Source organism: Anarhichas minor, unplaced genomic scaffold (assembly GCF_050575085.1).
Source record: "Anarhichas minor isolate MPS153535 unplaced genomic scaffold, ASM5057508v1 ptg000045l, whole genome shotgun sequence".
Taxonomy (NCBI): domain Eukaryota; kingdom Metazoa; phylum Chordata; class Actinopteri; order Perciformes; family Anarhichadidae; genus Anarhichas; species Anarhichas minor.
Window position 1 is genome coordinate 2051385 of NW_027466491.1, and position 27752 is coordinate 2079136.

Here is a 27752-nt window from a genome sequence, read left to right on the forward strand (position 1 = left end):
ACACAACCCGGCTGCCCTTTATTGATTTTCTGCTTTTTATGGCTAAGAAACCCACCTGAACCTCTCTTGGAAAACACAAACATGCATTACAGTTTAAGAGCGGGAAGTTGAAAAGTCTCGACCTTTTTGGAAACATTGTATTTTTTTGCAGATGGAAATTTCTATGTTGGATTTCTTGAAACGGCGTTCTTTTCTACTTTATTACGGCTGATCACACCAAACCGGCTGCTGCACACTCTCGTCACCATGCAGAAGTGTATCATACATTCTGTTCCTGAGGGCCAGAGATGAGACATCCAGCCTTGATGGAAATGCGATATCGTAATTCAATTTGACCAAATAGCTTTGATGGAACTGAGATGAAATGACTCCATGGTGCGTGTGTGTATTAATATTGAATATTTATGAGCCTAATATCCGGGTCTTTGCGGTGTGTGTATGTATGTGTTTGGAGTGTGCGCAGCTGTGTGGATTTGCGTGTGTGACTGAATCAGGCTGCAGAGACTTCATTCCGACTAAAACCTAAGTATAATTAGTGTTACGGGACACATGATGAATAAAACATGCGTTATATACGGGCTCATACGTGGGCGCAGGGTCAAACTATCACTACCTAAGAAGCCTATGCTCCATGAACAAGGTAGAGAAGCAGGGAAATGAAGCTGTTTCACTTCGGTTTGCTGCGAAAAAATGCTAATGATCATAAATGTATAATTTTAAATTCTGAAATTTAACAAAAGAAACTAGATTTCTTACTCTTTAGTTCTTAGCACATGACATTTTGCAGCTACTCCACAAGCTGTAAAAGGCTGCAATTTAATTATCTAAAAGCTCGTTTTCATAGTCCCGCACAATTGACAAATTCATGGAGTGAAGCGTGGAGGAAATTACACAAATGCAGAGAAATGTCTGTGTCACATTGCCCTCTCACCATGTGTGTGTGTGTGTGTCTACTTTTCTGCTTTATGTGTCAATGTCCATCGTCATCTTTCTTTCTAGTGAATTCCTTGTTTTTCTCCCCTCCGTACCTTAAATTCATTCTCCTTGTCTTTGGTGCCCTTGTGAAAGGGTCGGTCATATCTGAACCTCCAGATGTGATTGAACTTGTAGAAGCTTTTGATGTTGTCAGGCACTCCGTCTCTCTGCAGAACATCCTGACTCTCTGGGATGGGGGTTACAGCATAGATCTGCAGGTCTGGAAGCACCGGAAGTTAAGGAAAGTGCTGCGGACTACAACTCACAAGAATCCTTCAGTGACCGGAAAGAACATGGGCGATTGCAGATCACACGGACACGGACACACACACACACACACACACACACACACACACACACACACACACACACACACACACACACACACACACACACACACACACACACACACACACACACACACACACACACACACACACACACACACACACACAGGTTTACAGAGTGATTAAGTATGCGTCTTTGAGATAAGTACATCTTTCCTGCAATATATTTTGTTTCATTAGTCACACACACTTTGATCTGCATCCACATGGAAACAATACCCTGCCAAGGATATATTATAAGGGGCCAGAATATCCAATAAAACAATACCTGGACCTAAACCAAGGATGCCTCACAATATGACACATAAAAATTTAAAATGCAAATTCTGTTTCTTCACAACCAATAAGTGCTAACATACGCCACATACGTCATGCTTGTACACAATCAGTGCACTCAAAAGAAGAACACAGTAAGAGAAGAACTAAACTGAGAAACATAAAATACGAAAGGAAAAAGAAATCGGGAGAATAGAGGAGCAGGAAGTGATGCAGTGTTTGTCTGCGCTGCTCGGGGCTCACCTTCATCACAAGCAACCCCTGCACTCATGAGCTAGCTAATGTACATACATTCATATGCATGAGTGTTTGCAACAAGGGCGTACAGATGGGAGGGGACGATCTCAGAGACCCTATTGATTAGCGTGTGAATAACACAGCGGTGTCCTAATTCAGTCAGACGATGCCTGTCCTTTTCAGTAAGGGAAGCACATACAAGCAAACGCATCACATGCATACATTACAACAACAACAAAAAATAGCAGAGTGTCTTAAACATGTGTCTCTGTCCTCCATCTGGCTTTCTTGTAGCGTTGCTCTCTAGAGTCACTGTGTCATTATGCCACTAAGTCTTTGCTTTTCTCTCCTCCTCCTCCCTCTATATAGGCCAACAGTTGTCCCATACATCAGGGTGAATTATTAAAAAAGGCTCCCATATTGTGCAGCTGAATTTGAAATGAAGCGCACAGCTCTCAATGCGAGTCGGCGACTTGATTTATGTATGTTTGGTTTCAGAATTGGGGGCACAAAATGAAGCCAAACACAAACAAAAGGTGCGAGAGTCTCACAGGACTTTAAGCAGGCACAGAAGTAATTTCATAGTCACATGTTCCATGCACCCCCTCCCATCATGCGTGTCCGGAAATAAACGTTTGGCGCTCTTTCAGTCTCTACGCAACAGCGCTGAGGTCTGTTCGGGAATTCTATACATTTCTATCATAAGTGTCAATGTCTGTGACAAGCCTGCTCAGGTTTGTTCCAGAGCATCACATGAGCAGGGCCACACCGCCAAAATAAAACGTGTACTGTTGCAATAAACGGTTACTGTGAACTGCATTTAAAAGACGTGTTGTTTTCATAATGAAGAGCAAATATGAGACATGTTTTGTAAATCATTGCATTATTAATACTGACTTACTTAAAGTCATCTTTAGTATCATAAGCTGTAATGTTGAATTCCTCTGTATTAAACAGTGCATATGTACGATTACAGCATCTTTTTTTAGGAGAGTATGAACTGTAACTTTAGTTGAAAATTTGTATCTTTATGTTCCTACAACTGCCAAAAATCAGAAGCTAGGGCAGAAAAAAACCCAAGGTAAAAAAGTCCTTGAGGCACCCGCTGCTGCTCTTAAGCTTATTGTACACAATGAAATGACTGAGGGACCCCAATGACTGTCGTATCAAGATTTCTATCATTTTAGAGCTTCTCTCATTATAGCCAGCAAGAAGAAAAAAAACCTTTTGAAATGCGGCCCTTTGTGCTTAAAACATGTCCATTGCACGTTTGACAGTGCTTTCTTGTATGAGATTTCGATATGCTGCACGTAATATTCAGAACAATGTGTGCGTGTGTGCGTGTGTGTTCCTGGGAATGAGTCTTTGATAATAACAAGAAAGAGATTGCGAGAGATAGGATAGTGTGTGCCTCATTACAGGTAATTGCATGGATGTAAACACAAACCACGCTGTGTGGAAGCCTCCATGTGTGTGTGTGTGTGTGTGTGTGTGTGTGTGTGTGTGTGTGCACGCACATGTGTATCAATCCTGTGCTCTTTCCATTTTATTCATGCATTTCCGCACATTTGACTTGTGTCTGCTCAGCGGGGGTCCACGCTTGCGGATGAATTTTGCATGCGCGTCTGTCTACAGAAAGGATACACTGCGCGTCCGCCTGGTATATGGTCTGGTCTGGCTGGTTGACATGCTGCATGGCGATGGCGTGGGGGAACTCGTTGAGCATCCGCTGCTGGAAAGCCTCCAGCCTCTCGTAGTCATGGCCGCGGCACACAAACTCTTTATTCTGCAGAGACGGGGAAGGGGGGGAGAGCAGAGCGCAGCATGGGGTTAGCTTGACATCTAGTGGTCGCACATTGCAACTGCAGCTTCCAGCTGCAAACCACACAAAGGACATCTGTTCCATCATTAAATGGCATTGAATAAGAGAGGCCGAATGTCACCTTACACTGGAGGAGTCTTACATAAGAAAAAGTGAATTCTTCCCGTAGGTCTCTTTATTCTTCGGAGAGGGTAAACGTATGACTCTATTCAAAATATTACTGACAGAGAGGGAATATGACAAAGAGGGAATATGGAGATTTCTTTACCCGTAAGAAGAAAGGAAACTTCTTTCCATAGAAACCCACTCGGAAAAATTCAGGTTCTAGTCGTTGCTGGTCCATGATCTTGTCATAGAGAGAGGCCTCCATCATCTGTCAATGGAAATAAATGACAATACTGATTTGGTGTGCAACCAATAACGGGTTTGGTGCATTTACAAAAGCATAATAGATGAATTATTAGGTCCACAATATGAATAAAAGTACTTCTTTCTCATTCCTAGTTTTCCCTATATGACCCCATCATCACATGTAAAGATTTCAAATAACAAAGCTTCTTCGGTCTCTATATCTTTGTTCATTGTGGACAACTCACCCTCATCTTGCTCAAGTTCCTGTAGTCGTAGTAAGACTCATATTGGTCAGCCAGCTCTCTGCACAGGATGATGCCGTTCTCCCAACACTGAAGACACAAAGACACACACTTATTCATCCTCACGCTGACTGTGTCCTGTCTCAAAAAAGGAAGCAAATATAGAAAATATGAAGGAAGCTCACGCCTATCCATTTGATTGACAGAGTAAATATGAATAGAGGGGCTCATTGAAAGTCGCTCTGCAGTGGTGCTGCTAGGCTGCAGTCCCCCCACCGGATGGCACTGCTGAGTCAACAATATCGAGAGTCAAATCTAACCTCGTCATGCAGGTACACGCAGCACCCAGCCATCTTGCTAATTAAATGAAAAGCTTTCCTTTCCCGCTGCCTCCTGATCCCCGTGCGGCAGCAACCGGCAGATGGCGGAGCTCGTGAAAGTGAAGGGAAATTGGACTATGAGTAACGAGTGGAGCCGTTTTAATGATTCCGTAGAGTTATGTTATTTCATCAAGGAATGCTGATGTGGGTTGGTTTTTTTGTGCCTGTGTGTGATTTTGGAGGGTTTCCATAATGGCACTTCCCCCCCCCCCCCCGGGAGGGCAGAACTGTGACAAAGGTAGTTAGGATGAAGAGATAAAATCAGCAGAGAGGAGTAGTGGGAGTAGGTCACAAAAATGTCCTTCCTTGAGTAGCAGAAAGAAAGCCTGTGAACCACTTCTGAAATGCTGCTGCATCCTGAACCCGTTGAGCTCGCTTGAAGCTGCCAATCTCACCGTTCATTCTTAATAGCTGCCTAAAAGCAACACCGCCAATGCTAGTCACGCTTCACCCGTCACTCTCGCAGCCATCGTCTCCCACGATCTGTCTTAAAGGAATATTGTGTAGGATATTGTGGGACGATATGGGTCCTGCTTTAATTACAGCCGCCAGAGATTCGTCTGATTAAACTGAGGATGCGTTGATGCCTCGAGTCGTAGTCACAGCTCACTACAGGTAGAAATTAAATCTCTGACCACAAGTGATACGTATTTTTGTAGCTCTGTACAGCCTACAGCTCGGCCTTCTTATGAGGGGGATTTAATTTCATGTGAATGACAGGCAGGGGGGGGGAACTCCAGTTCTCTCACCCTCCATCTTCCATCCGTGAGTATTAATGTTTAATGTTGAAGCTTATGAGCTTACATTCCATGTATTAATGGCTGGTATGTATTTATTCTAAATTACCATTGATAATATGGCTGTGCTTCTTTGTCAGTGCCAGGTATGAATTGGAGTTACATATTAAAATACACATGAGAAGCCATGCAGTGTTTCTTCGTTTTGCTATCTTCTAAAAACAGAACTTATTTGATTTATTTTTCCTATACAAAATCTGATTAAGGAGGCCGGAGCTTTACATTTTGTCATGACGTTTCTTTACATAAAAGTGTTCGAGGATATTAGCTTGTAGATTCCAACATATCTTCAAGCTCCATGCAACTGTCTTTATGTACCCATGAAAATGCTACAGTGTGCCACAAAAGGGCTCGAAGAGTGAGAAAGCTTACCTTCCCCCTGTCGAAGTTCTGGACGATAGTGAGGTGCAGATACTCCTTTCTTTGCCACTCGCTCTGCATGGGGTAGTTGAGGAACTCTCTGAGCGGCCTTTCTGACCACTCCAGTAACTCGTCGTAGAGCAGCAGCGTGTACGATGCCTCTGTGGCACACAGAAACACACACAAACAGTCGGGAGATTATATGCATGTTATTCAGGACATACATGAGGATGTACAGTGCTGTCAGGACAACAAGAGGACAGGACAGTAAGTGGGGTTTCCCCGACTAAGTATTCACAAATCTGATAGGTCAAGTCTCGTCTATCATCGACATCTTTTACATACAAAAAGAGCTCAAACACTCAATTAACAGGTAGTCCTCTTGACTTGGCATAGAATTTATTTTATAACAGAATATCTTACATTCATTTTAATCTACGTAAAATCAGACATTCAGCATACAGCCATACTGGAGTGACCTCTTCATATACGTTGTTTCCACCACTAAATAGTCGAATCAGGCTCCTTAATCGTCAGATATTTGACTATTCGGGGTCTCCCCTAATTGCCACATACAGCAGGATCACAATAGTGTGTCAAAGGAGGATCACATGTAAACACACACTGTATGTTAGAGTCGCTCCCTTAGACGTACCTGTGTAGTTTTGTGCTTTAAAGTGCAGGTCGTACAGTTTGTGAATGTAGCGGATGTACATCTCCTCTTTGTTGAGCTCAGTTTTGTAGAAGTTCTGGCGGAGGCAGTAGGTGGTTCAGTGATGTTTAGAGACAAAGGAGATTGAGAAAATTATAGAGAGAGTTGGAGATGAACATCCACTTTTATAAAGTGACAGATTGTTCTATGGTAGACGCGGTGCAACAATATATTTCAGCTGCTGAATAGCAGTGACTTCTGATCCGTCTGCCTACACAGCCGGGAACTCTTACAGATGGCTGCAGTTACGTAAGGAAAACCCAGTAGGCAGAAGGGCTTGACAATAGAAACGATAGAGTTTTGTAATGTCTGAGTCAACGACATGAAATACACTTTTCACACCATTAAACAGAAAACACACAACTATAAATCCAATAAAAATGAACCTAAACTGAAGAAATCAACTAGTATACATATCACATAGTTTGATTTTTAATCAACAAAAGGGTGGAACTTCATAAGACGCTTAATAGCAACACATTAGGGCAGATTAAACAAATTAAGTATGATTACTCTGCTCATATATTCTGTTCTCTTCAGCGCAAATAAAGATTGCTCCAATACTTTTGGATGGAAAACCTACGAAAAAAACTCAAGCCATTATTAAAAAGTCTTCAATTTTATGGAAATATATCTTAAAAAAACATTAAAAACACTTATTTTTGTTGTTGCCAAGAGTTGGTTAATCCTAGCTTAACATAACAAGTGGAAGCGGGGTGCAAACAGCTAGTCTGGTCCCCCAGAGGATGCCTTTAGACAACAATTATGTTGAAGATCTGGTTTTGTAACAGCCAATACCAACTTATGCAGATTTAGACGACTCTTGGAGTGACTGCTACTCACCAGTAAACTGACGGTACATCCAATCTTTTTTCCATCCACTTCTCCCAGCTTCATACAATCCCTGTGATAGAAACATCATGCAAGACATGCAAAGCTATGATTAAAAAAGAAATAATAATAATCACTAATTCAAATTGATAAAGCATGTATGCAAGTGTCGGAGAGTGTACGCGCGCACTCTTCACCTATAGTCCAGCAACCTCTCCATTAAGCGAGTGACGGTAGCGATCAGAGAGATGCCGCTCTCCCTCCAGGTCTCCCTCTCAATCTTCTTCAGCAGGCTGGAGGACAAGATACAGAGATGTTGAGATCAAAAGAGACAAGAGATTTAAAAAAAAAAAGAGAGAGGAAATGGGAAAGGAAAGGTGGAGGAGGGGGAGGGGGAGGGGGAGGGGGAGGGAAGAAGAAATTACTAGAAAAAGAAAAGGAGGCGAAGCCAAGACGAAATCAATCCCAGTCACACCAGTATCACCTATGCTTACTGGCCTGCCTGTGGCAGTTAACCATATAAAATACCCACGGTGGCAAAAAAAGAAAAGAAAATTCATAATAGCCGATATACTGTTTTGACACCTAAATAGATATTTTTTTTAATTGATTGGTTATCTCAACCGGACAAACAATAATGCTAAAACAGCTTTTGGCTTGAAGTTACACCCTTCCCCGCTGTTCCCCCTCACACAGACGACACAGAGAGAACATAGAGGAGAGCGTCTTACCTAGGGTACGGACCAAACAGAGGAATTCTACTCCAGGCGGGAAGCATAGGCGGAATAAATTAATATTAATACGATTAATATCAGCGCACACTCACACGGGTTAGTTAAGGGGTTAGCGGGGTTAGTATGAGGAAAACAAACTAAAACATTAAATCATTTAAGCAAGAAAAGTAGGCTAAAATCATAAACATAAGCATTGAATAATTGCATTTAAATAATAATGATCCCTAATGCATAATTATATCATATTGCACAATATAGATTCGACATATCTTCAGAATATGCAGTGATATTACACTGTGTTCTGTGATGTTTCACACATAAATATGGTGGGAAAGAGAATGATTGACTATGAAAGACAACGGGACAACTACAGGAGATGAATATTGATAAAAATCCTTATCAAGACAATTTGATTCACATCTATGTGATAGTAAGCTCAACATACAATGTGTGTGTGTGAACCAGAAGAGATGGCTTCAGATAATGTTGTTTGGCAGCTACGTTGAAATGTAGGGCCAAGTATAGTACTCCTTTGTGAAGGTGGACACAAAAATATGAGCAGGCAAAAAATGAAGCAGGGATACACACACACACACACACACTAACACACAGACACACACATTAGCGTGAGCACATACGCTAAGCATGCAGGAGCACAGACCTGAGATACAAGGACAGAGTGGACCAGGACCGTCCACAGAGGAGGTGTGAGTGAAGATGAAGGTGAATACTGATCACTTACCTCTCTGTATTATTCCATCACTAAGGAACTACCCACTGCCTATTCTTTAATACTAATGATGGGTTTGTAAAAAAGAACATTTTTTTCATATTGACCGCATGTTCTGTATTCTATCAGTCAGCTTCAGACATTTAACAGTTCTGTTATTCAGGTAAACAAGCTGGGTGAAAAAGCTCATTTTCAAAGCACAGTACATGTCCACTTTCAGATAAAGCGGCCACTTACTGAGGCAAACGAGCTGCGAGTCTCAGCGGCATCATTTAGGTCATTGGACTCAATAAACAGCTATTTCGTCCGTTAGTGGAAGTGTCCTGGCATCCTGAACTGGCATCTTTATTTAAGCATTTACTGTATTTACTGTGCTAGTTCTTGAGTGGCTCTGAGTGGCCCCCCAATCTAATCCCATTTCCTTTAAAATCCAAGGTAATTAGACAAAATGTAAGTAAGTGTGCACCCATGTGCCCCTCTTCTCCATATTTTAAGTTACTATCTGTTCCTCTCTAACTCACATGCTGTTGAAGAGCTCCCTGTACGTCTCATCTCCTTTGCCCTCAGACATCAGGCTGTCCAGCTTGTCGATCAGCTTGGCCTCCACCTGCGAGGACAAAAAAATATATAAACGTTTCACTCTCAAAGGGGGCGGCAGTTCAAACGATATTGCTAAAATGGCCGAGGAGGAGAACACGAAAACAGTTTCCAGCTTGAAACTGAACAGCGTGGTCGATTCAAATCACTTCATGTCAAAGTCAGTCACGTGTCAAAGTAACAGCCTCTGCAAGATTTCACCATAAAAGCGATAACATGTCAATCATGAAAACCATCACCAGGGTGCAAGATGGCGGGGGAAAAAAATACCTTATCCTCCCTGTTAGTTACTCTTGTCAGGTAACATACTGGATCTATTGTGGACCAAATCTCCACTGTGATTGGCATCACCACTCACCTATCAGTGTACACAGCAATATCATTTTACATTTGATACATTTATGTGTTATCTCGAGGTTTTTTTACCTTAAAATCAAAATAGTGTCTTCTATTATCAACAAATGACCTAAAGGCTTGGCAGCTCGCATTACTATAGATAAATTGTTACCTTTACAAAGTAGCTTGGTAACTAAGCTACACCGTAGCACACAATAACTTAAAAAGATGTTCATATTTGCAGCTCTGATCATTTGATGATGAGAATGTTAAATAAACATTACAAGTTCAAATTTAACACGCTATTAACAAAAACATTGTGAGACGACCTTTGACCCACTCATGAAAGAGCGCATGCATGCAAGGGTTAAACTGGCAATTAAATATAAGTTTCAGGAAAGTTTGCGTCTTTTTAAGAGCCGGTATACCTGTTTGAAATTGCCACTGCGTCTCTGCTCCCAGTCCATCATGTCGTGGAAGATGGGGATCATGACATTCCTCAGATCGGGCTGAGGCACCAGCGTCACCTCCAGGAACGGACCGATCATCGCCGGGATGAAGTTCAGCTTGTGCTCCCCTGGAGGAGAGACAGAAGTCAACACAGAGGGTAGGCTCTCACTTTGTCCCCGATGACAGCGTATTGTTTATTTCGGAGGCAATTTGGCCGACTCGACTCTAATTTAATAAGCACTGCACTGCACTCTCACCAAATTGATGCAGTATTTTAATAATCACAGCGTCTGTGTTACTTTAAAATGCATTAGTGTTAGTGGGAACACTTCAATTCCTGTTGACATCAAATACAACAAAAGATAAAGTGACTTGAAAAATGTATTTCAAATTGGGCAAAAACACACTTTAATACATATAAAAAACACTAGAAATTATAATAAAAAAACACAACATTTGCACAGATCCATCACAAACTCGGAGCAGAACAAAAGGTTGAGAGCCCCCCGTTTGGTTGCCGTTGTTGGCATAAAGAAAAAAGGGCCGAGAGTGTTTTTGGTTTGTTTTTTTTAAAGTACCGATCAGCTCAGGAACACTACTTTTGCTTCTGTAGAGGAATAGTTATGGAGAGATTTTACAGACCTACTGCTGGACTGGAAGACAGACAGCTGCCTTTACAATAATAGTTAATGTCACCGAGTCTCTTCTGAACAATATCTCACGGGGTTTAGGAGTAAATTTAAGAATAAAACAGTCCGTGTGAACCACGTGCATTGCAATGTTTTATCATCTTACCTAAATTCTGCCACATGCTGAAGATCTCACAGCCCATCATCACCCTCATGTCTCCATACCTGCATGATAGCATGTCATCGTTAGAAATATGTGCTTGCTGCAGGCAAATACCAAGAGAAGCAGTGAGAACAGCATGTTAACTAGTCATTATACTGTATGTGGCCTGCAGTATCCTTTGTGTGTGTGTGTGACTGTTTTGAAATTTGACAGAGAACGGGAGCAGGATAGGATGGCTTGTTGAGAAAGCACACGGCTCGTTACAGCCAGGCCATCCTAACACGTGCAGCAGAAAGAGCGCAGGGTGCGTGCACACGCCGCATTGTGCAAAACCAACCAGAACTCACTTTTCCAGAATCCTCTTCCTCTTGGAGGGAGAGAAGGACTCCAGCTGAAGACAGGGCTGGTTGATAAATATTACAGACAGATAGAAGTACGAGTCCCACACCTGAAAATGACAGCAAACAAATTGCATCATGGCAACGCTGTGCAAAAAAACGTCCTTCTCCAACTTGAGGAATATAAGGCAAAAAAAACAACATAAGATCTGTAGTACTCTAGCACTGTTCAGATCTACCCACACACACACACACACACATCCACAGAGCCCCTTACCTTGTAGTCAAACTTGTCATTGAGGAAGTTCTTCCTCAGAGCCTCAGAAAGGTAGAGGACAGTTGTGATGATGACACTAAAAGAACAAGAGAAAGAGACGAGGAGGTCGAGAGGGCTGTTGTGTTAAGTCGGGGGGGAAATGCATCACCTTGAACAATTTACAAGCTATTCGAACGGCCCATTTGTAGAGTGATGAAGTAAAGAGACATTTGCAGTTACGTCCCATAATAATAAGGTTCAAATATATATTTTAAAAAAAGGGAAAAACAACTAGAAACACATAGGCCTTCATGGTTAGGTAGATACAAGCATGTCATTAAACTTGATGTGTTCAGATCACCTATGCACTACAATTGATAATGTCTTTCAAAGATTTTAAGATGCATCAAGGTTCCACTACTTTCTGGTTTAATATTATACGTTTCTCTAAACCTCCACCTTGCTGCTGATATGTAGGACCACGTAATAAAGACACATCGCATCGACCTTTGAAAGGAGACCGTCGAGAGGCGGAACACGCCGTCAGTGGAGGGATACAAGGCTCTACATGCACTGTTAGGCGGATGAAAGCCGTGTCTATGTGTGCACATTCGCGTGTGCGGCCTTACTTGTTGGTCACCAACCGCATGACGGTCCAGTCCTTCGAAAACATTTCTGGTCGGATTAGGATCCTGAAGACCGTGAAGATCTGAAGAAGAAAGTCCTGGCACACACAAAGAACATGTTGTCATTGGACACTCAAATCCATGGGGTCAGGCGCTGCATCTCTGAATGCTGCTGAAACATTTACAATCAAGCTCTGTGAATTTATCGCTATATTGTTCACTCAATTAGTGTTTAAGACATCTATTGATCATTGTCAGGTGTTTTGGTTTAAGGAGAAACAGAGATCTTTCACACAAATGTGCCACTGTTAACATGCCACATACTTAAATCTAAGAATTAGTGTGGAATCAAATGCAGTGGATGTACGTCTCTGTCCATGGTGCGGAAACTATCAAATCCAGCATCTCTCAGTTTGAATCCATTAATAGTTTATCGTCACATTTCAATTTGCCGTTTTTCCAGTGATTGCTCGATGTCTTCCGGCCACTTACTTTGGATACTTGTGATGTAAGTACCGGAAATAAAGCATGGACATCGTGCTCTCAAGCTAACAGGATCATATTACCTCTCTGCCTTTTCTGGCATTCTGCCAATTGACATTTCTCATTGGGATGAACTTGTGACCCCGTTAACTTTTTGTCCCGTGTTCCCGGCTCTCTGCTCCTTTTTCATTTTGGAACTTGCCCCGGCTGACCTTGCAGTAGAGCTCCCTTACATGCGCACATTAGCAAATGTGCGCATGTAAGCACACAGAGACACAAATACGTATATGTACAGCACATAAACATATATATTTATGTGCATACATTTCAGTCTGCAAGTGCAGGGAATGAGTGAGTCACTTGTTGGAAAGTTTGTGAAAGAGAGGCGGAGAGCTAGAGCGATGACTCAAAGAGGGCAGGAAGACAGATTAGAATGTCAAATCCAAAAAAAACAACACGAATAAGGTAAATCTTCTCTCCCTCTCTGCCCAATATTCCCATGCCACTACACACATAGGTCAAGTATCGACAGAATATGAAGCAATGCGGATAGAAAGCGATAAATATAGAAATAGGGATTTGGTGTGGTCTCAGTGAGGGTTGGGAGAGGGAAGGAACCCACTGCCACAAACAGATGGGGAGAGAGAGATTGATGTGGTGGTCTTACCCTCAGGTTGTCTTTGCTGCTGAACGCCTGCAGCAGCTGCTGGTAGTGTCTGTCACTCATCTGTCGCAGAAGGGCCAACAAACATGCCACGAACTCCCCCTGAGACAGGATGGAACACACCGAGATAAATAAAAAGAGAGAAAACATCGTGCCGTCTTCAGTTTTAATGGTGTGATGTAACCAGGATTATCTTCAAGGTTGCTCTAAATTGCTAAATAAATGAGCTATTGCGGTTCTAAAACATTCATGTAGAAAGTAGTCGTGCAGGACGCATTGCAACGTCAACGCTTAACTCTGGCGCTTTTGCAAAGGCTGGTCCTTTTATATCTTTATATCAGGAGAGAGGAAAGGAAGCACTTTGTAATATTGCATTTGCAGAATATACTTTATTAACCTCTATTGGCAACCGGTGAGAATTGCAGCAACATTAGTGGAGCTCTTATTACAAGTGGAACAAGCCCTCCTTAAGTCTCCATCATCACACGATGATGATGATGGGGATGTCATTATTATTCCCCTTTCGCACTGTGTTGTATTATAAATCTTAATTATTGTTCAACATTAATGTTAATCGTGTTGGCGGAATTATAGTCGCCACAGCAGCAACTCAATTATAAATCTGTAACTACTCCTGCACATTTTGTGAAGTCCCAAAACTATTCATAGTAGTAAGCACACACACACACACACACACACACTGTACTGGTAAAACAAACATACAGTGACATCCTGGAACTGTAGTCTCATGGTAGGTCCAGCAGGCTGGGGCCGGTTGCTAATTTCCAGGATGGTTCTCAGTAAAACTCCCAGCAGGCTCTCGACAATTAGCTCCACCTCTTCTGAGACCACCGGCTCCTACACAAAGGACGAAACACTTGCACGTGAATTACAGGCCAACAGGATAACTCTACTTTCACTTAATTAGCACACACAAGAAAATAAAGATCACTCGTAAAGTGAATCTGAAATGTCAGGGTTATCTTTAAATTCAAAGACATCGCTCTCTCAAAGTTAACAGGATGTTGGTTTTCCTGACTAATTTGCATTCCACTTCTGTTGGCACAACATTGAACCATGACGGGCAACTGATGTCACTCCTCGCCCTATGATCTTACTTTCACCGCAGTTTTTAATGAGTCTTGAACAAGTATGTTTGGGGGACTAATGAGAAGTTTCAAGGCTAACAGCGACATTTTGAAACTCTTAAATTCACAGAGAAAGAGGAGGATGGAAAAATAATAAAAGAAGATGGAATACAAAGGACAGAGACAGTGAAAGATGAAAAGCAACTACAAGAGAGTGGAGGATAAACTGGTGTGTGTGTTTGTGTGTGTCCACCTCCCTCTAGTCTCCCCTGACAAGACAGACAGGTCTTGGACGGAGCGATAATGAGAAGGCGCTCCAGACTGGCACATTGGCTGCCACTGCTGTCACTTCCCTTTAGATGTGCCACCAGTCTCTGTGTGTGTGTGCGCGTGTGTGTATTGTCTGTATGCGTGTGTCCTACTGGGCTCCTTTACCACTAGCTACCCCTCTGGCAGCAAACAGTCCAAGTCAGGCAACCCGAGGTGCCCCCCCCCCCCACACACACACACACACACACACCTCGAAGTGACTGCCATTGCGACAATGCCCATTGCTATATTGATGGGGCTCATTACTGAACCGCACGGCTGCCAATGTCCTTGTTACAAAGACTAATTGACCATATACACAACAAAGCAATCTGCCATTGCAATGTATTGGCGAGGAAATTGCCTTAAGACTAATTCCTCAAGCTTCGACTTCCTTTAAAGTTATTTCCAGTTATTACGGTGCTAAGTCCCTTGTTGCTGATTCTCTTGTACAGTCTTGTAGAATAGCAAGGGGAATTCATTTTAACAATGCTGGATAATGTCTAGGAATAAAGTCACTTCATCCACAATAACAAATAAATCTTAGTCAAATTACTCTTTTTTATTTATTTATTTATTTTTTAATCTTGAAAAGTAGTTTTATTCGACAATATGCTGATTTGTTGAAGTTGAATTTCTACAGCTGCCACTGCGGTGAACACGCAGGACAAACATGATGTCAGCAAGATGTCAAACTTGTCATTTAAGGATGAGGTGGGCTTGTACAGTTTAACGGTCACCAGTTACCTCACTAATACTCACCGCAGTGCCGTTCTCCTCCTCCTTCTTGATGAGTGACAGCATGCTGGTGAGGATGCGAGCGCACATGACCAGGTCTCTCTGCTCCTGCATGTGTGCCTGAAGGACGCGGAGCACCACCGGCAACAGGATGCACCGCGACTCTGCAACGCACACACACACACACACACACACACACACACACACACACACACACACACACACACACACACACACACACACACACACACACACACACACACACACACACACACACACACACACACACACACACACACACACACACACACACACACACACACACACACACACACACACACACACACACACACACATGATATATAAGGGGAGAACGCAACAGAGACCAAAAAGGGAAAACAATGTTTCTTACATTTAAATAAATGCATCTGTATGTAAGTCTTTGTGTAGCCTTAATGGGAGGTTTTCTTGCTACGTGTAGCCTTTTTGGAGCATGCTGGGAATAACACATTGACTGTAATTTGCTTCAGTGTAAAGCCTTCATTAAGAACACTTTAATGGCCTGGAGTAAAGTGCACTGTGGGTTACATTAGCCAAGGTGTGCTGTCAAATGAATGCACTGCAGGAGTGCACAACCAATCAGCATAATACGGACTAATATAGCCCGTTTGTACATGATGCAGCTTGCTCAAATCTGTGCTGTGTGCTTTCCTGCGTTCGTAATCTGTATTTGTGCTATTTGCTCACAAATGTTTTTGTGCTGGGGTTTCAGTGCGTCTACAAGCTTTAGTTATGTCTGCATACCGAACTGTGCATCTGTTTGTGTGAACAGATCTTTACCCAGGTTAGTGTAAAGCTGGCTTTCCACCGTCTTGGCAATGCACTGCAACTTGACAGCCTCCAGGCAGTCGGCGTGGACAGCTGTGGGCAGGCTGCCCAGCGTCTCCCTGACGAAGCCGGCCACCTCCCGCACTGTGAAGATCTTCAACAGCTCGCCATATACTGCTGGGAACGTCCGCAGGAACACCGCCTGGAGAGAACAGGTTCAATCATTAGGATGCACTATGAATCCATCGTCAAAGGCGAAGAGAGCATTTCAAGATATGAACATGCATGTTGTATATGTAATGTCAATACATTCTCCACTAAATCAGCATTACAAAATGTATATGTAATCTCATAAAGGGGCCTCTATGCTCAAGGTGATGGGGAAATTACACATTTTCAGTACCTCGGGGCTTTGGATAAAAGAGTTCATCACACAAGATTCTGTTAAGTTGTCTGAGAAAATGCAACCATAACACAATACTCTTTGCAGTTATGCTGGTCTGTTGGAAAAGGTATATATCGGCTATAGTGCAATGAATCACTGGATTTGTCGTCAGGCCGTCAGGGATTACGTGGATTCAATTTGAGGGCCACTCCGGGGGGATTGATGTAAGCCTGTTGCTTGTTTACAGCTCTCAGTCTGATGCTCTGTCTTCCTGTCAAGTTCTGTCAGATTCTCGCCGCACAATTGAAAAATGAAGATTGCTAAAAATCCAGAAGGGTGAGTCACCGTGTCGCTTTGTTTCTTTTTACGTGCATTTTTGGCAGAAGACAGAAGTCATTTTTCAGCAACACCTTGTTTCACTGTCACGGGTGTTTTACCTTTTGACAAAAGAGCAGTTCAGCTGAAGCAAAAAGAAGTTCCATAGTATTGCTACTTATTGACGGCTCCTTGGTGGCGGCAGCTAATTCGGAGGGTTTCTCTGCTGTCACGGGGTCTCGACTCAGACAGGAGTCACAGAAGATCGATATACTGCACACCAGTCATAACTCAACTATGTTCTGATTACATCATGTGTTTAATTGCTGTGTACATATTTGGAAGATAATAACTGGGTCCTGTGTTCATTGTTTAGAGGAACCACTTGTCCCGTAACGCAGTTGTTCCCCAAGGCAAATTCCATCTGTGGCGAAACATCGCTTGACAATTACTTAATAAATTACACAATACTCAGACATGGTCTCTAGTATTGATGGAACAGCATCCCTTTGAGTGTTCGTTACTCTAAACATCACATGCCGAGTCACCCTGTGATGAAAACTATAACGCATATCCGGTTACAGGTGCTGAAATATGTGTGAATGGATTTGCTTGTTGGTGTGCCAGGATGTCAACTTGGATTAGCATTAGCCCGGCCTGCATCTTCCCACAGCCGCTGTTGTGTTGAGAATACCGATTATCCCGAGATCAGGAGTCAGTGGAGGGCTGGAGTGGAGCTTTTCAGACGGCATGAAGAGGGCATAACTGGAATAGCTAATGTTACACTCATTCCCGTGGCCTCGGAGTGAGGTGGAATAATTACAAAGTGACTGGAGGGTTTGAAACAAGATCGGCGGTTTCTTGAGTAGATTGTTATAATTGATCAAATGAGCCGTGAAAAGAAAACCTAATGGAGTAATTGAAAAGATTTCTCCCAAATGCTAGAACAGAACGTATGTTGAGGTGAGGGCGCACGGGTGAGGCAAACAAGGCGATAAAGAAAACTAATTATGAACATACTTAGGGGAATTAATACACATTTAGATGCTTGTCCGACTTGAGTGCTGAGAGCACCCTGGTTGATTAAAAGAGTACATGACTCGAATGGACTAAAGAGAAATTATTGAAGAAAAAAAAAAAAAAAAGAGGCAAATGAGAATACAAAACAGCAAAACTAAAGACGATAGGGAATAAGGGGAGACAGCAGAGGAATAGGAAACAGATCACAGATCCCCACACGGGTTCTGCAGTGGATAAAAAAAAATGCAGGTATATCCCTCGTTCCAAGTGTGAAGAAATATACACAAAACCACACAAGCAGCTGTTTCTGGTGTGTAATTAGGATTATCTTTGGCATCTTTAGCGTGTTTGTTTTGGTTTGCTTGTTGGAAATCAGCGAAGGCGGCTGCCCTGCTGTGCAGACCTCCCAGCGGAAATGGAAAAGTTGCAACAGAAATTTCTATTCCGACTCCACAGCCCTCTGGCGGCATGAAATTCAATTACAGACAATTTCTCAGCTATCACAACTGCATTAACAGCAGCCCCCCCCCCCCCCCAAGACAGAAAAACATAAAGTAACAGGCACAGAGTTACACATTCACATATGTGCACACAACGATGCTCATGATTTCAGATGCACAACACACACACACACACACACCTGTGTTTGTGCAACCGGACTGGTGCTTTTGTTTTCCTGCGAGAGGAAGAAGCGGATGGACATGAAGAGCTCGTGGATGCAGACTCGGAACTCCTCCTCATTCTGGCCTCCTGTGGCCAATGAGAAGAGCCGGCGAGACTGGATAATGTACTTGAAGATGTACTCGCTGGCCTGGAGGATAGAAAGAAAAACAGTCGTTTATCATCTGTTCTGTGACGAATAAGCCAAGAAAGTCAAGACTTCCCCTCCAGCGGAAATGAGTAAAGAATGATGTGACATTTAATTTTGTCCCTGATGCATATCATCCATTTATCTGAAAGCCAATAGTGTTCACTTTTGTTTAAATGACAGACAACTTTACCGACAACTTTGATAATGGATTTTTTAAGTCATTTATGAAGCAAAAATGCCAGAAAGATGTGCTTTGCTTTAGCTTTTCTCTGTTTTATATCTTCTCAGTGGACATAAGCAGTCTGAACACCTCATATTGGGCTCTCGGATCTCGTGGTCGGCATTTATTATAATTTTATTTATTGAAAAAATAATAGTCAGATTGACTAATAACGAAAGACATAATTAGTTATGGCCCTATAGTGTACACACTTTTAATCACACAGATAACCAGTAACAGTGACCTCCTTTTCTGCTCCAAAATAAAACGTGTCCAAAAAGATTTGCTCTAAAAAAAAAAAACCTAATAAAAGACATCCTGTGGATCACTCAGACAGACAACCCTTGCAAACATATCTGCGGTGCATCGCTCATTTATAATTGACTGCATGACAGAGTAACAATTTACGTCTGTTGAAGAATGTCCTGCGTGAATCACAAATGGGGAAACCACAGCACAGAAGCCGCAACGTGCTCCTCCGACGGCACATCTGCACGAGTCATTAGAATATTGTGATGTCGATTCCCAACACCAGAGGCACTGCATTTTCAGCTGATTAAAATTGCATGCGGCGTAATAGAGTGAGGAGGGGAATAACGAATGGCGGCGAGTTGTGTTCTCTGCTAATGGGGGGGGGGGGGGGGGGTAATTAGGAGGAGTGGCAGCAAGAGGGAGCAAGTTTATTCATTTGCATTCCTGCATGCATCTGTGTTGATGGTGTTGTTGTATAAATGTTTGTGACCGTGTGTCTTCTGAAAACATCACTCCAGCTGCCTTTCGCGCGTGTCCTGCGTGTGCACGTGTGCGTCCTCGAAGCAGATGCCTCACCTTGAGCACCTGCTGTATGTGATCCTGGTGCTCGGCGTCAACGATGCGGTCCACGTACCACTTCAGCACTTTGATCAGGTCCCTGGAGAAAACACAGAGGCACGCACAGTATCACCACTCACCCCCCCAGCTACATCGCACGTTGCTTCCCTCACTGGATTTAGCAAACAAAGATGAGGCAATGCAGTCTTTTGCAATGAAACAATGACTTCAATCAATTTCAGAGAAAATGACTGGCTCTTCATAAATACTGCCTCTTCAAATGTTCCACTCCAATTTTGAAATCGGTGGAGTTTAGAATAAAATAAAATAAAAAATGGAGGCATCATCTTCATGAAACAATAAGCTGGTGACAAAGAAGTTTGGATTACTGAATGAGAAAAGTTTTCTCATCTTGGTTCTCTATTAATAACTTCAGATAGTGACAATAATGTCTGTGTAAACTAATTAAGGTGCGACACGTTGAATGAAACAGTATCGGAGGTAAACGAGTTTAAAGCAGACGGATGCGGCAGCAGGATTCCGTGTGGGTGCGTTGCAAAGATTGAAAAAAGAGAGAGAAGAAGAAGACACACCAACACGTTATCTTAGCAGGTACAGAGAGTGTGAAGAAGACAGCCGGTGAGAACAGCAGGTTGTGAATATGTGTGTCTTGAGTGTGTGTGTACGCATGTGACAGACATAGGAGAGGAAAGGAGGTAGGAAGCAAAAGTGAGCCCATTTTCATATTTCACAGCCAGGGGGCACCATCAGCATTTCATTCACACTCCCGTTGACTCTATCGCAGCACAGAGCCGAGCAGAGCTGCCTCTCAGCGCTGACGCATGTCGGCCTCTCTGATCGCCTGCGATACATTATGTCATTTGAACACAACACGTGGGTAAGGCTGCATTGTGGGCTCGAACAGCAACAGCTCGAGAAGCGGAGGCTGAAACGTCGTGTACCTGTAGGACAAAGCTCCGGCAAAGTGGCTCTCGATGTAGGTGTCCATGACTGGTTTGAAGTGCTGGAATTTGCTGTCCTGGAGCAAGTTGATGATGTGGACCTGGAAATAAACACAGAAGACGTATTGCAAAAATCATATAAATCATAGTATCATGTAAAAATGATGACATACACACATATCTAAAAATAAAACAAAACAACCAAACTAAAAACCATTTTGACCGTGGCTGCAGCTTTTATTCCATGCTTCCCTTTGTGTGCAGAGGAGAAAGCGCGCGCATGTGTCAGTGTGACACTGATGTCGAGAGAGGGACACGCAAACAAAGAGAGTCGGAGAGAGAGAGCGAGATCGATCGGGGGGGGGGGGGGGGGGGGGGGCCTTGCTCTATCAGCGCAGTGCAGCGTGACCGGGGTAAGATTGGTTCGGTGAGCTCTGTGGCGTCGCATCACTCCATCTTTCTCCGCCAGAAAGTTTGTGTTTTTTTTGTGATTGACTCAAACACTATGACTTTGTGCTTGACACATGAAGGAGGAAAGGAGAATGAAGATTCATTAGATCTTGCTTACCAGAGAATCGAACACCTTGAGCCCGTATCTCTGGGAGCTTTCGTCCAGAATACCAAAGAGAGTGTCCAGGGTGTCCTGTAGAAACTGTACAAAAGGGAGTTTGTATGTGTGAGCAGCAGCTTTAAATTGACTTTAACATCCTCATCCTCTCAGCTTGAACTTAAAATAAAAACATGTGGATTGAAATCAAATCCGAAACAATCGACACTACAAATGCCAAGTAGGGCCTACTTTGACAATCTCCGAGCCGTCGATCTCCTTCAGCTTAGAGAGGCTGTCGTTGATCCTTTCGGGGTGGGCTCGCCACTTCAACAGGTCCAGCATGTCTCCTGAGAAAGACAAAAAGAGGGGGAATCAAAAGATAGAACAGTAAGCGAAGGAGATACAGGAACACAGTGAAAAGCACAAGAGATCAAGACACACATCTCATGTTTGTCTGTGAAGAAACGCAGGATTATGAGAGCACCTCAGATCACAAAGCATCACCACACCCTTCAATTATAGCCCCAAAACCCCCACAGAATCCAAACAAATGATGACATTTTCAAGTGCGGCAGGATAAAGGAGATAAAAAGTAATTTTCCCTGAGCCAGGGTCCCCAGACATCCGCATGAATAAAACATAAGCCGCAAGAAGAAAGTCTTTCAGCTGTCTCTTCGGATCCCGTTCAACCTGAAGTGGGTCTTTTCAAAAACTTTACATGTAAACCTGCGTCTGTGTGCGCGCACGTGCATGTGTGTGCGAGCATGACTGCATTAACCAATCTGTCAAGTGTATTTTGGCATCAAAAACTCTGCTGCAATACTTCTGTAATCAATTCACAAACAAAATCAAATGCATGCAGGAAATAAACAGTAAACTGTGCCTGAAGCTCTTCTGTTTCTATATTCTACTTAATGAGGTAAAAGATGATTTATCATTTACTGTTAATACTGTTCTCTGGTACAACAGTGACAGTGTCTAGTGAGTCTCAGTGGGGATAAAACAAGCGTCTCCTTCGCTGCACACCTTATACAGTATATTTAATGAGTATTGTTGGCTATTGTTTACTGCAGTATAAATGAGGGCAACCATTATCGGCAAGCTAGTCCTACTGAAATAAGACAATGCCCGCTCTGCAACCAGTTTACGAAAGCAAGGATTTATTGGTTCATTAGTGAGCAGTGCGAACTGGAGGCTATTCCCACCACCCTGCATATTCACATGTTGTTGTTTTTTCACACAATCACACAGTTTGGATGGAAATATCGCTTTCTCACCTGCACAAAACTTGCCACTTGCCTCCTTTCTGTTAGTAAAACATATGGCATCTCACCATTTTGTCAGTCTTTTTGGGAAGTGTTGATCCCTATCTTTGGCAGTAGCTCTATACCCTACACACTCAGAGCTGCTCAGAAGCACGGGACCAGCTCGTGTACAAGCTAACTCCAGTTTAAAAAATAAAAATGTGACGAAGGTAGGAGCGTAGCAGCCAAAACACCTCACCAGGCAAGTGACCAAAGAAAAAAAAAAACAGTCTTGTTTACCGTTCTGTGTGAGCTTGGTGGAGCAGAGAAAGCTGGTGATCCAGAAAGACTCCTTGGTGCCTTTCAGAGTCTGGTTGTTGGACGGGAGGTTGGCCTTGGAGAACTGCAGCTTCAGGTAGCGCGGACAGTCTGCCAAGCTGGTATTCTCCTCGCACTGGGAACAAGGAGAGAAAGCAAGAAAAGCACACATTTGGTAAACTGGCACAGACGATGTAGAGGAATAATGTTATACTGTCAAAACACTAAGGTAATATTTTATTACCAATATGTCAAAACGTAATTTTTATTAGTGTACTACATGTCGTAGCGTTGTAGGCCGTATATCAATCGCGATTGAGACGTCCAAGCTGTTGCACACAATCAATCACAGACCACTACTGTTATTTTGGGGGATTTAATGTGCTGCTTTAATGCCTACAGCTGAGGCCGTTTGAGCTCCAAAAGCTACCACACAGTTTGGACTGATTCTTCGGTGTCTATTTTGGGTCTGGGGTGAAACTAGGCCATGCCAGCTTCATTGAGCTTTTCAGCAACTTCCATCTGGCATTGGAACGGGCCTTCCCCCCCGCTCTGAACGGTGGGAACACACAGGGCTACCAGAGTTGTCCTCTAAACTGGCAGGCTCAGGTTAGAGGGTTTGGTAGGACTGAATCTGGCCGCCTGACAGGAAAAGTAGACAATAAAAAGGAGGAGTTTTTGTTTTTAAAGACTGTTGAAGATAATTAAGCGAACAGCAATATAAATAATCAGACTTTCTGGTCACTGTTCTGCCTCACTGCCAATAAAAATGTATGAATGCGCTCAATGCGTTTCTGTCCTCCGTAAAGCCTGAGGTTTGTGCACACACCCTTCGCCCGCAGCTGAGGGAAACCGTGCAGTCTGCAATTATTCTGAATTACACCCGAGACGGTCCTGCAGCAGCGTTTAACTGGGGATGCAGGCCATTTTATTTGCTTTAGTCTCTTGATGTTTTCAAAACCAAAAATGTGTGAAAAGATGAGTGAGGTCTATAAAATGCCGAAAAAGGACATAAAGGTCGTGCTAAATACAGAGACAGACTTCCTCGAATGAAATGTGTACGCGTTGAACTGTCTCTTACACATGCCGAGGCAAAAGACACATACAATACATACTCGCTCAAGGTTCGGTTCAACCCCACAGCTTAAGAAATGTTACGTAAGTGGACATGACTCACGGGCCAGTCGGGCTGTGATGGAGTGATGTGAGCCGGTTTTCAACCCACGGCACCAAACGGTGCGATAACAGAACCCAGGATTCACATAATCATAGACAGCATGTAATCCCATTCTCAATAGCCTTGGCGTCACCCGTGTGGTGCAAAACAGCTGAGGTTTCACTTAAGAGAATCTTTCAGCTGCAAATTTACCAACAGAATGACCATGGGACTTTCTTTTCTTTCTGTCTTTTCCTGTTGAATACCATGTCATGCATTGAAAACAGTGGAATTATCCTTTTATATTGCTTTAGAATAAGACATTTTGGATGGAATTACACATCAAGATGAATACTTAGGACAATATGTGTGCCAAAGACACATCCTGGAAAGCACACAGTCCGATCTATTCCATGTTGTTCAGTCAAAACCTTTGTGTTGTTTTGGTTTTACCTTATGGATAATGAGCTCATGGGTGCCATCTGGCAGAGTCCTGCCATCCTCCTGCATCAGAGGAACAAAGGAGTAGCCAAACAGTTTCTTCTCTCCCTTGTCTTTAGCTGTCAAACAACAACACATGGACACGGCATTGAGTCCAAAATACACAAGCACAGACTGCCTGAAAGCACATGAAACAGAGAGCAACGTTATGAAACCAGTTCTTTTCAGATTATGCAATAGAGATGAACACGTTGAAAAAGTGAATCTGATGCTCAGCCTTCAGTGCACGTATTCTACTCGATGCAAACCTAGCACCAAGCTGAATAAGCACTGTTGTACACACACAAGCATGCAGGTGATGCACACTCCTGTCGACAATAGAAGAGCACCCAAAAAATGCAGCAATGCATCAGCAAAAGGCAAATGAAGACAACTAGCTAGCGAACGTAATGCCAACAACTCAGGTTTGTTTTAAAGTTAACTCTGCGAATGTTTTATAAGGAAGGAAATGCTGTCAAAACATTTGTAACTGAACACACCGTCAGTACACAACGTCTACCACCGGCAAAAAGCAAAAAAACAAGATTTTTAGCTATTAAGTTACTCTTCGAGGGCCTGATTGACTGATTGACTGATTGACGTGGGCGCTGAGTTTTTAAGAGGCTTTCTGAAAGCTCTGGGCATAATTTGCATTGCATTATGAACACATGTAATCTGATTTATCTGCTGCTTCAGCAATAAAGTGCTAATTTGCGCACAGCGAAAGTGAGAAGTGTAGCGCTAGCAAGGTTTCTACTTCATTCCTTGCAACACACCACTTAAGCGCCGTCTACGTGGTAGACACATCTGTGTGTGTGTGTGTGTGTGTGTGCGTGCGTGTGCACGTGCACCCTCCCAGGAGCAGCACAAGTTGTATTAAACTTAGAAAATGGTATTGCACCGTGGCCATTTTTTTTTTTCTGTCCTGCTCTGCTGTCATTAAGTTTTTACACCAGGAAAGATATTGCTTACAAGACTCAAGACTGCAAACTTTTTCATTTTTGTTTGCCTTGGGCGCCGGGAGATTAGGAAAGATTAAGGTGTACTGTGTGAAACTTGCTGAGCTCGGCAGAGGAGGTGGAGATTGATGTGTGTTATATCTTGAAACCACTCCACCGAATACACTAAGCTATTATATAGCACAATTACATCGTGAGTTTCTTTCTTAATTGTAAACAAGTATATACTTATCATCACTTAGCATACCTTTGAACTGTCCAGTGAGAGAGAGAAAACAGCTGCTCTTACAGCAGCAATAGCATTCCTAACAATAACATATTTGCAAATTGTTTCAGTTGTTTGAAATATCACAGAACCAATCAACAAACGATCGGCTATAATGAAGCAAAGTATTGCACTGTTGATGCTGACTGGCCCCTGCAGCCCCCTTTAGTCCCATTTAGGGACAACACTGGGCTCCCCACGAACAAATGAACAATTACAGCTGCTGCATAATGAGTGCAAGTACAAGATGGAATTTTAAAGGATATTCGTAAAAAGAAATTAGCTTCCTGTTTTGCATTTATTGAAAATGAGAGTGTCTGCTAATCCTATTTCTGCAGACAGGTTGTCCCAGAGTTTGGGAGCCCTAATAGTATGTGTAATAAGGTCTCTCCGGTCTGGTGTCGCCACAGGCCTTAAATTGGGCTCTTAACGGGCAGCCCTTTGGTAGTAATGCTAGCACTGTGAGCAGTAATAAGGCTGCTATATCTGCTGCACACAGCCACACAGCCTCCCAGCTTGGCTGCAAACTGCATAATAATATCAGCTTGTTATGAGAGAAGAGACTGCCCTCTCTCCCTGCAGCTCAGAGAGAGGGAGAGAGAGAGCGAGAGCAATATTTTAGTTATAATTAAAGTTTTGTCTCATTAGGAGGTGAGAAGTTGGACAAACTAGTCTCATTATGAAAACGCTTCAACAAGCGCACACTTATGCACTTGGATGCCGTCTATTTGGGGGTGGCAGCGGCCTCTGGGCTCGAGGCTGGGGTGTTGGCGGATTCAAGCGGGTGGGGTAAGCGAGTGTTTATTGTACTCCAATCTCCCTTCACAACAATGCCTCTCTTTGCCTCCAACTCCCCAGGATAATCAACTGAACAGAGAAGCAGCGCCTCGGGCAGTCACACCTGAACAGATAATGTCTGAAAATGCGTGAAAGCCTGGAAAAAGATCAATTAAAAGGTTAGCCAAATTCCTGTTCCCACTTACTGGAGCAGTGTCGGAACTCAAACCTGACGTGTGACCCGCGAAACATGTCGACCGGGATTGGCAGCTTGATCTGCTCCGCCCAGCGTGGGCTGTTGTTGTGGTACAGCACCAAGGAGTGGTACTCATCCCCACCTGGTTCACCAGAGCCGGCAGCCACGTGAGTCTGAGGGAGACACAAAGAAGAGCGTGAATCAAGACAAAAGGCGGAGGGGAAGAATGAAAAGAAAAAAAACAGGAAGTGAGGAGAGGAAATGAGAGGCCAGGCTCTGGGATGAGGTAAGGGCAGAAGGACACAATGACTTAATGAGTCAGACATGAAAAGACGGGGGCGCATTGAAAACCGTCCACACAAACCGCGAGTGGCAATAAAGTGAGAACGACGGGGGTTTCATGCGTGTGTTTATGTGTGTCAGAGGGATGCGTGGCAGCAGGGTTATGTTTGAGTCTATTTTCTCTTCAAGGCCGAGGCAGCGCAGGAAACCGCAGGAAACCACAGGAGCAGACTGTCACAGCGCTGCACCAGAATTGGGCAACACACGAGAGAGACACTTAGCTCTCATCTGGGTCAGCGATATTTAAATGAGGAGTTTTGCTCCAAAATAAGCCACCCGCTATTAAGAGAGGACTTAATAAGGCATTTACTATCCTTAAACAAAGTGGTTAGTCATTTCAAATGATCCATTTTCCGCAGAATGTGAACTGCGAAAAAAAAATAAATGTGTTTTTACCTTGAGGATCAGCCCATCGATATCCAGCACATAGACAGTGATCTCTACGTTCCTGGCAACGCTTTTCCCGCCCTTCTCAAACTCTCCTCTCTCCAGTGTGATGTAAAGGTCATTCCTCATCTCCCCTGCAGGAACAGTAAGGTAAAAGAGGCAACAAGGCATCGATTATGCATACGAGCACGCATTATTAATGGTCGCTCAGCAGCGTGACTACAATTGTTTTTGTGTGTAATGCTTCATGACAGGA

At 43.2% G+C, this 27752-nt stretch overlaps 1 protein-coding gene across 1 annotated transcript in view; it reads right to left on the reverse strand.

The window, feature by feature from the left end:
- dock4b (dedicator of cytokinesis 4b) overlaps window positions 1–27752 on the reverse strand; it is a 72080-nt gene that overhangs the window by 19169 nt on the left and 25159 nt on the right. The window contains exons 13-39 of the mRNA XM_076111301.1: window positions 27506–27630; window positions 26778–26940; window positions 24544–24650; window positions 22917–23070; window positions 21622–21719; window positions 21391–21474; window positions 20823–20923; window positions 19879–19960; window positions 18660–18830; window positions 16312–16501; window positions 15496–15635; window positions 14060–14194; window positions 13340–13438; window positions 12193–12287; window positions 11585–11660; window positions 11317–11417; window positions 10973–11031; window positions 10156–10304; window positions 9316–9401; window positions 7528–7623; window positions 7343–7403; window positions 6443–6536; window positions 5800–5948; window positions 4254–4340; window positions 3926–4030; window positions 3480–3621; window positions 1029–1195 (exon numbers count right to left, since the gene is read on the reverse strand). Of these exons, the coding sequence (XP_075967416.1) occupies window positions 1029–1195; window positions 3480–3621; window positions 3926–4030; window positions 4254–4340; window positions 5800–5948; window positions 6443–6536; window positions 7343–7403; window positions 7528–7623; window positions 9316–9401; window positions 10156–10304; window positions 10973–11031; window positions 11317–11417; window positions 11585–11660; window positions 12193–12287; window positions 13340–13438; window positions 14060–14194; window positions 15496–15635; window positions 16312–16501; window positions 18660–18830; window positions 19879–19960; window positions 20823–20923; window positions 21391–21474; window positions 21622–21719; window positions 22917–23070; window positions 24544–24650; window positions 26778–26940; window positions 27506–27630 (3116 nt within the window). The remainder of the gene's footprint in view (window positions 1–1028; window positions 1196–3479; window positions 3622–3925; window positions 4031–4253; window positions 4341–5799; window positions 5949–6442; window positions 6537–7342; window positions 7404–7527; window positions 7624–9315; window positions 9402–10155; window positions 10305–10972; window positions 11032–11316; window positions 11418–11584; window positions 11661–12192; window positions 12288–13339; window positions 13439–14059; window positions 14195–15495; window positions 15636–16311; window positions 16502–18659; window positions 18831–19878; window positions 19961–20822; window positions 20924–21390; window positions 21475–21621; window positions 21720–22916; window positions 23071–24543; window positions 24651–26777; window positions 26941–27505; window positions 27631–27752) is intronic.